General features: G+C 39.6%; 1 protein-coding gene across 1 annotated transcript; it reads right to left on the bottom strand.

Moving 5' to 3' along the window:
- Window positions 1-921: 921 nt before the first annotated feature.
- Window positions 922-9345, bottom strand: cxcl14 (C-X-C motif chemokine ligand 14). The gene is made up of 4 exons (XM_004073010.3): window positions 9016-9345; window positions 7195-7300; window positions 4245-4358; window positions 922-2309 (listed from the first exon to the last, which is right to left on the bottom strand). Exons 1-4 carry the CDS (start codon window positions 9077-9079, stop codon window positions 2294-2296), a joined length of 300 nt encoding a protein of 99 aa, XP_004073058.1. The 5' UTR covers window positions 9080-9345; the 3' UTR covers window positions 922-2293.
- Between the last annotated feature and the right edge of the window lie 585 nt (window positions 9346-9930).

The raw sequence follows: 9930 nt of genomic DNA, 5'->3' as shown, positions 1-9930 counted from the left end.
GGGGTAACTATGGTGCACTGGGGTTTGTCCTCTATTCTCATCTACTTTTACTCTCCTTCTCTTCTCTATTCTTGATCATTATTCATCATTTAGTTCCCTCTGTTTGATGCAGTGCAATTCAGGTGCTGTCCCTCTTTTCCCACTCCCCACCATGGAGTACTTCGTCTCTGGCTCGTATATACCACTGCTCCTACCTCTGTCTGTGAATCCGGTCTTCGGCTCGTCTCGCGCCCCCAGCCGTCCCCCAGCTACATCTGGATGAAGCTCGTCCGCTGGACTCTAAATATGTAGTTGTAGGGTTAGATAAGTTAATTCTTCTCTATGAGTTCTGGTACATTGCCTGTCCGTCCTGGGGGAGGATCCTTCCTTCATGTGGACACCCCTGAGGTTTCTTCGTTTTTTCCGGAATCAGTTTTTTTAGGAGGTTTCCTTACCCCGAAGGGCAGGGATGTCCAGTTTAGTTTAGTCTGTTTAGTTTTACTATTATCCTATTGAATTCTATGCATTTATGATCCTTTATGATTGTATGTTTACCTTACAATTACCAGTACGAAGCCCATTGAGACGACTGTTGTTGAATTTGGGCTATACAAATAAAATTGAATTGATTAATCAAATAATTGTTACATCCCTAGCCTATACTTTCTTAGATTTTACTACCTTTTTAGAAGGCTTAATACAGTCTCTGTCCTATTCCCCCATGCACACTCACATGCACACACTGTTGATGGCTCGGTGGCCAAACACTGGCACCAACCTACAACCACCAGGAGCAATCTGGAGATCAGTGTCTTGTCCAAGGACACTGGTTTGGTCCCTTCCCAAAGCTGCAGTATTCCTATTAGAGGTTGACCGCTCTTCCACTGCACCACGTTGGCATTATTCACAGCTGTTTCCTTATGCAGTAAATCAAACAAAAGATGCACTATAGACAGTTTATTACCGTGTTTATCATTTTTACACTTGATGAAATATCTACGTTTGTTTTTGGTGGCGACTCCAAATCCTCAATCTCAAAAAAAAAAAAAACCTGACGTAATTGAGACTGACGTAACCATGACACTAAAGTGTAAATATCGACTTACTGTCATTAACATATCACTGCACTCGAAAATGATCATACACACATCCATGGAACATAAAAATGAAGAATGCTTTAAATTTTACCATATGTGCAGATGTGTACATGCAGACACACAAACATTGTTTAAGTGGAATATAAAGAATGCATTAAAACAAAAAGAAAACTACATTAGATGATCAAATGAGAGTTAGCTCTGTGTTGATCTCAGTTGTCACAAATCAGATGTTTCTCTGCAAATGTATTATTTTTGCAAAAAAAAAAGAGAAAAACATTAGACATTAGGCTGACATTATTGTGACCTTTCTTGTCAGATCAAATCCCTTATAGATGGAATACGTATATTATCACAACCATCTGCGTCTTAATTCTACAGTGCTTTTACTTTCTAACAACAGAATGATTTGCTATTAAAAAAATAAAGTTTTCTTTCTGAGCTGTCAACACAAACTGTGTTGAAACTCAAAAATCAAAGTTTCAAAAAGTATAGAGACGTGTGGTGTTGTTGCCATTATGTTGTCATTTCATTTAATCAGACTGTTCAGCTTGTTAAATAATGGAAAAAATATATATATGGAAAATATAAAAACAATGCAGTTAAAAGAATTTTATCATCTGTAAGACACATGCATACTCTGATGTAACAGCTTTTACTTGAACTGCTTATTACCCGTCTTATCTGCTGGTACAGGAGAGGATTTTTAGTTGGGTGTGTGACTTTGTGCTTTTCTTTAGAAAACATGTAATTGTCAAACACACACACAGCTGTGAATGACCTGTGTGATCAACGGCGACATGTATGTTGAACCCACTGAAGACGTGGACATTGATTTATCACTGCATTTCATCTATGACCTCACAATCTCCGAAATGCGGACAGTAAACTCATCTATTGCTTTGTGGGAATAATCCCTTTAGATGAGCCCTACTGTTCACAGACAGATGGCGCTGTCTCTCCCACTACCTCACAGAATTAGCTACACTTGCAAAGACAAGAAAAGTAAGTGATGTAGCTAAAAACCTACTAAAACAAGCCCACCAGATTATGTACACATTAGGCAGAACTCTGCATTCTTGAGTAAACTTGAGCCAGAGGAGGAGAAGTGTGACTTCACTGCAGATGAACTTAGTTCTTCATCAAAAAAGTCCTGGTGAGGATCCTGTCCTTTTTTAAAATCTTGTTTGATCCATGTGTTCTGCGTAGACCATGTTTTAGGCTTCATACACCCTGCAAGACAAAAACAGAATTGCATTAATTCAGGCATGTCCAAAGTCCGGCCTGCAGACTTTTGTCAAAAAATCATGAATCATGAACCCCTTCACGTTCTAAAAACTGTCTGATTTCTTATTGCGACTGGCTAAATTATGTTATAAGCCAAGACTCCTTTGTGACACTGTGTAGCTCATTTCTAAAATGTCGACGGTAAATAAAAAAAGAAAATAAAGTTGACAGTAAGGGTCGCTGCTTTCAGGAAACATGAAGAAATTACAAGTATTGATTAAAATGAAATTTCCACTAAATAACTCATTGGCATTTACAGTAAATGTATAAGAGTTCAAAACAATGCAGGCTGAATGGTTTGCCATAAAACCAACTGAATTTGGCACTCTGCAAAAAGTGTCCACATATGACACATTAATTATTTTCTAATAAAAAAAAAAGTTTAAAAAAATATTGTTGGCATTCTGTTAACCGTCTCACATATACAGAAAACAATAATGACATAAAATGCATAGATAGTTTTAAAAAAAAGGATTCTTCTGTTGCTCAGTTTATTGAAGTTAGACAGTCAAACTAGAAGATAAACATGATTTGAAGAAAAATAGCAGAAATAACAATTTATTTAGCAACACATTTTTATGTAAACGTTAAATAATCATTTCCATGAAAGTATAAAAAGATGATTCCCAGTTTTTCAAATTTGATAGGCAACTATTAGAACAAACTACAAAGATTAACAGCATAATAAATTCATTTTTTGAAATATTTCCAAACCAGCTAGAGTTTTTATTTTAGAATCCATTCATATGTTACTCTTCTGACCTACAGTAGGTTATGTCATTGTAAGTGTGTAGAAATAAGACAGTTTGGAAATGTTTAATGCAGCGTTCATGACATTAATAATAGAACTTGACGCATCTGGAATTTGCAGTATGTGAGAACGATAGCTTTGTGTGTGCATCATGGCTATGTTGCATAAAATCCACAAAAATAGCTCACTGAGTCATACTGTGGCATCAGCATTGCAGCTTAAAACTGGACATAGATATTCAAACCAACTTTTTATCAAACCCATTCAAAGATTCTAAAGCATCTTTGACATAATAACGCGGGTCTGTAGTACCAAGGAATATATCGAAAATTTGGCATAATCTTTTCCAGTTGGGTTTTTAAAAAGGCCACATTCATCCTCTACTATGTTTAGCAAAAATATAAATATATGTTTTTGCTTCAAACTTGTTAGCTACGCACTTCAACATGTTCTGACACCGGTCTGGCTCATTTAAATTATTTCATATTTGCCCCCTTCAGGGAAGGAAACTGTTGACCAAAATAGCAATAGTGAAGTGTTTATTCATGGTTTAACAGTGGGAACGTGATGTAATGTCACTTTAATAATATCATTTTTGAAGATAAAATATTTAAAACAACAACATGCCATTGGGGAGTTATATAAAGGGACCACATCATTTGTTTTCCAGTATGATAGCTACTGCAAACAAACAGACTTTTGCAAACAGGTTGAGCAGGTCGGCCAATGATTAAAGGGTCGGCAGTTTGATCCCCGCTCCCCCCAGTGAACCGTTGCTGTGTCCTTGGGCAAGACACTTCACCCCCCCCTGCCTCCAGTGTGGCTCCACTGGTGTATGAATGTGTGTGAATGTCCCGGTGATGGTCAGAGGGGCTGTAGGCGCGAACTGGCAGCCACGCCTCTGTCAGTCTGCCCCAGGGCAGCTGTGGCATCAGTAGTTACCATCACCAAGTATGAATGAATAATGGACACATAGTAAGAACTTTGAGCATCTGGAAAAGCACAGATTACATCTAATCCATTATTATTTTTATTAAAAAAAAACTTTTCCTCAGACATGCATTATTAAATAAGTTAAATTACTACAAATGTAAAATCGGACATTTCTATGGAGGCCACAGGATGTTTACCTGTGCTTGTCCTTCCAAATCCGGAACCATTTAACCAGATTCTTGGTGCTCTGAAGTTTGGGATGGAGACAATATTCCTGGCCCTTAAACCGAGACACGTTCTCCATTGTCACGCTGAAAAGGATCAGAGGACACACAGCAGTTCAGTCAAAGCTGAAGAGGAGAGAAAAAACAGCCCAGTATGAATCCATCAGACGTACAAAGCTTTTCAGTCGTCACCCTAAACCTTCTCCCACAAAACCCTGTGACCACAGGAATTTTCCTGGAGTTAAAACCCCTATGAACATGTCAAAACCTGCCAGGCTTTCTCTATGACGGCTGTTCCTGTTGCAGTATAGCTGATGTGCTTTGGATGCCATACTTCAGTGCAGCTAATAAACAAATTCCCACCATGAAAAAATAAGAAAGCGCTCACATTTCAAAAGAGCGGCTTGCGCAGCTGGGTCTACTTCTTTTGGCAACATCACGGAGCTGCCACAGAAAAATGTGACATGGGAGCCTGATGAATCAAGGGTCTGTCTGTAAACCCTGCGTTTGAGGTGAGGACAGAGACAATCTGCCTGCATGTGGCATATTCATTTCAAACAGGCAGGAGAAAAGAGAAGAGGGGGGGCCTCTTCATCTACTGACACGCTCAAAGCCTCAGCGGACCGTGCATGCTAAATGGCTGCAGGAAAGGCTCCCCTCTCACAGCCAGTCCCTCTAATGATTTGATTAAAGACTTCTGCATCTGCTTTCCTGCCCATTCACTTGTCACTGCGTTTGACTAGTTAGCTTCGGTTTGATAGCCATTTGTGCTTTGTTATTGAGGAAACGGACCCTAAAAAACCTGCTTGTGCATGCAGGCCCATGGACTCATATCTGCTCAGCAGGGGGGGGTTAACCTAATTGCTGTGTGAATTCCAGCTCATTCTCATTCTCCTAGGTATCTAAGGGAAGCCACCAGCTCTAAAAATTATGGAAGGAACAGAGGCAGGGGTGGGGATGAAATGTTAACGACTGAAAAAGACAGAAGACAAAAGGGAGCAAGGAGAAACATTTGGGGGCTCCTTGTCTGTGTTTGTGCTTCTGGAGTTGCTGCTCAGAATGCCAAAGCGAAAGCGGACTCTCATGCTCATTTCTCTCCCGCTCCCATTCTTTCTGTGGCTTTCCGGAGCCCGCTGAGGCTCATTTTTCATCAGGCTCTAACGGCTGGTGGCCTCCATCTCATGCTAATAGAGCTGCGCTGAATGATGGCTGTGTGGCAGGTAGCAACACAGACACACAAGCCGTGGAGGGCCTGTGAGTGCTTCCCATGTTTCTGAATGCTACAAACACTTCAGTCAAACACTCGGAAACGCGGCTGTCTTCGGAAGCTCTCTAGTTCTACGGATACACCACGTCAAATGCAAATGGTCAGAAAACACAACAGCAAAACACATTTTAAAATAAATAAGTTAATTCTGTGGTTCCAAGTGGTCGAAATTATTTACATTTGAAGACATTTAAAACAGTTTCATCAAACAAGCTCAGTTTTCTTATCATTTTCCTCCTCTCTCCTACAAACTGTACGATTTTGCCTGAATTACAGAGTAAATATTTCAAAACGGACATATTTCACACAAACATTCTTTGTTGTGTCTGGCTTGAAGAGAACAGTAGGGGGCAGCAGAGTGTTTTTTCTTAGAAATGTTACTCACTGATGCAGCCTGTAAGACCCACTTTGATGTGTTTTTGGTATTATTTTTTTTATCATGTTCTTGTTGCATTCTTCTAATAGAAAGGGCAAATATTTAAAAAAATGTCTTAAATTTCTTAGAACTGCATTTCTAAGTACTTCTTTTTTATTCAAATCATTGTAAATCAGAAGCAGATGAAGAAAATGCTGTTTGAGAAAGCTCGAAACTGAGACGTGGAGGCTACTACAGCAAGCAGCTTCCGCTCCATTCCGATGCATCCACTTGCAGACAAATAGATCCACATACGTCTTTGTTCTTCTCGTCTGAGCTGGCATCTGGATCAAAACTGTGCGGCTGGATAGCTCTGATATTGCTCATCATTTTTGTTGGACAGCTAGTGTGAGGTTGGGGGTTAGCGGAAGAGCATGTAAGTAGAGAGCTCTCAGTTATGGGTGATGGGAAGGGGGGTCAGGGCTACTCCACACCAACAGTCCTACCCATAACTGAGATGAACTTCAAATGAACTACTGTCAATCTGCAGAAACTCTGTCCACGGGTTTTTTTTTTTTTTAAATTGTGGCTAAAAACGGTAATTCATGATTAAAATACCACTGAGAATGCTTTGGAAATCGATCAAAAGATGATCAGAGTGGGTCTTTAACCCCACCTTTTTAAAGTTTATTTAGAAGTGAGAAAGGAGAGCAGTAGATTTTGATATCATGATGTTGTTTATTTGTGATACTATAAACTCAAGGTAACATCTGTTTGTGTGAAACAGACGTGGTTCCAGGGGTTGAAGCTTAGACAGCAGAGAGGACGAAGGCAACAGGTTCGGATCCTTGAACTAGCTGCTCACACTTGTGGGAAAACATTTATCAGCTCGGGTTAGGTCTAACCTCGCAACGAGCCCATATGATGTTAAGCGTTCTTGAAAGTTGCACTTCCCCCTTCCCAAGTGAGAAATTCCCACCTTCTAGGTTGTAGCGGGTAATTAAACCCTCGTCAAGCCGTGAAGTGCTCTCTGGCTTCTTAGCACGGATGATGGAGGCTTTCCATGCACACCTGTCAGATACTCTTGCTGTCATACAGCGCTGTGAGTACAAACCTGCTAAGTGTGTGCTGGGTTTGTGACTCCACGATGTAAGTTAATGGGATCAAAGAAAAAAAAAACATCTGATGCAGAGCAATTAAAAGACATGAAAATGGTTGACAGGTGGAAATGGAGCAAAGAAATACTTAAGTTTACATTAAAGAGGGAGAACCGACACAATGAAGAAGAAAGTTTGACTCACAAAATCATCCTTTCCTGGCAGAAGGGGTGTTTGGGTTTGATCTCAAGCTTCTGAACATCCTTGTATCTGATCTTTGGTCCTTTTCTGGTGCACCTACACTTGTAGGCTTCAAAAAATACAACATAAATTAGACTGGAGTTTGCTGCTGCAACTTTTCACAAACATATTTTTTGACTAAATTCCTGATATTTTCAAATACAAAAAAAAAAATACTTAAATCTACTTGATGAACAAAAAAGGAGTGGGGAGAAGAAAAATGTATTAATTAATGCATTAATTCATCTAATTACATATAATGCTTACATTTGTACACATTTAAACATTATTTACATAAACAGAGAAGTGAAGGTACCAAAACAGCCTCAAGAAGGCCTCACATTGTCCCATTAGGCTTCTCATTTTCTAAATTATATGTTCCCAGAATTTTCAGTTTGCATTTTTTCTTGTGTAACTTTTTGATACTTTATTCCACAACCTCACCCCACAAATGCACATAGTTTTTTGGGTTGTCCTTACACAAGGTTGTTTGATGTCATTTACCTTTCTAAGTAAACATTTTCCATTACGTGGTTGTTTTAACCCTTGTGCTATCTTAGATGACCCCCCCCTTCCATTGACGTGTTCTCCCTACCATGACAAAGGTGGATAAAGGTGGAAAGATTTCATGTAATCCATGGACACCATTGAAGATCACAAATCATTGAAGAAAAAAGGTTCAGAGCACTGTCTAGTGGGTCTAGATGACCCAACTTCCAATGTTAAAGTGCCTAGGATAGCACAAGGGTTTGGACCCGAAGTAGTTTGATGCACATTTGCATCAAAAGGCATATATTTGTATGTTCTGAGGAAGTAGTTTTTTAGCTTTATAAATCATTTGTATTGTATAGTATTATATTTTATCTGTAGCCTTTATTAATTTTTATTAGACAGTAAGTTAAATGTTTGGACACCTCTGTGTCACTCAGGAGGAGAAAATAAAACCATGTGAAACCCAAACTTATTTTATCTGATCTTTCAATAGATTTAACATAGTTTCAGATTTTTAGTTACAGGGACGATAAACAAAAGATTTAAAGTGCTGCACAAAGCACATTCTATATGTCTATTTTCCTATCAAAATAGCACAGAAGAGATGAACTGCCATTAAGTAAGCCAACAACTCAGAAGCAATGCATCATCATCCCCGGGTCATGCTCTCCAGGCTTCACCGCTGAAAGACGGAGGCGCAGCAAATTGGTTTTGCTGGGGTTTTATGTCTGTGATGCCCCACAGCCTCCAAGGTTTCTCTTATCCATCACCCTGCTATCTGTCCTGACCTCCGGCCACTAAATCTGCAGCGCAACATAAACACCTTCAGCACTTTGGAACAAACATTTTTACCTCTGGGAAGTTGTGTTCAGCATCTTTTTTTATTACTTTATTATGATGATTATTATTATTATTATTATTTTTTTAGACAATAGTTAACATTAAAAAACAACAGGAAACACAACATCCAGTCCAAACCAATCTTTCATATGTGGACATTTTTGCTCAGCTGCTCTCGTTTGAATAAAAAGTGTTGAAAAAATAATCATACTTTCAGCATTTAAACATTTTGTTTAGTGTTGTTAGAAGAAACCAGTGTGCGCAGCAGGTTTGGGTGAAGTAAACACAAACTAGTGAGTGAGTAGAAACACTGAAAAGTTTGAGTAAATCCAGTAAACAGACGGAACTTCCAACCCTACATGCTCCTACTGCTTGTTATTCAGTTACATCACCACAGCTTTAACCAAAAACAGTTTACATTTAAAAGAAAAAAGTTGAAATGAAGTCTGTTACCTTCTGCGCTCAAGACGTAAAAGGACACCACCAGCAAAATAATGAGCACTGTGCACCGACCCATGTCTCCACAAATGGAAAAATGGGGGTGGAGGGGATGAGTTTTAGAAACAAAGTTTTCAAAAAATCCGATGTGTTTTAAGTCTAGGCGAGAAAATGATGAGAGTGAAGGAAAGACAGTCTGCGTCGCTGGTTGCGCAACCCGTCCGTGCGTCTGGAGCACTTGGATGAGCTGCCAGTCAGCCGCTGGGGTCTCTCTCCGTCTCCGTCAGGCTTTATAAAGCTGCCCGCTGCCTCCAGCTCATTAATATGCACGACCAGGCAGCGAATCAAACACTTGTGGCCTCCGAGAGAGAAGTCGAGAGACCGGCGAGGGGATGAGAGGAGGAAAAACTCAGGACGGGGGTGGGATAGCGCCTGCTCTGACCGGTTTGTGGTTGTTCATGTCCAAAGGAACAACTCAAGAATAGCAAGAGATTTAGTAAAGTTCTGTTAGGCCTATTTCTTAAACCATAAAACCCCAAATCTGACAAATCTTAGAAAAATAACATGGAAACTGGCAGTGGGGGATTCCCAGTTTGAAACATTAAGGCAGAAATATTAGACAAAAACCTGTAATCAGTCATTTAGAGTGTCGTTTAATGCTGATTGTAGGGTCATATCTGACAAACTGATTCCAGCACACTCCTCCAGAAGGTTCTGATTGGGTGCTTTAAAAAACCTAGTCAGGGTTCCCAACATAACCTACCATAAACAAACAAGAACACATGGTGACCAGGGGTGGCACTGGCCACCCAAAAAAAATGCTGGCCACCCATGAAAAAGATTCTACTATTTTATTTTATTTTTTAGCAACATTTGTGGACTGTCAACACAGTCCACAAATGTTGTTTGATTTTTAAAAGTCAAAATCTT

This window comes from Oryzias latipes, chromosome 10, assembly GCF_002234675.1.
Source record: "Oryzias latipes chromosome 10, ASM223467v1".
NCBI lineage: Eukaryota > Metazoa > Chordata > Actinopteri > Beloniformes > Adrianichthyidae > Oryzias > Oryzias latipes.
The sequence above is the reverse complement of the archived record's forward strand: the minus strand, read 5'-3'. Positions and strand labels throughout refer to the sequence as shown.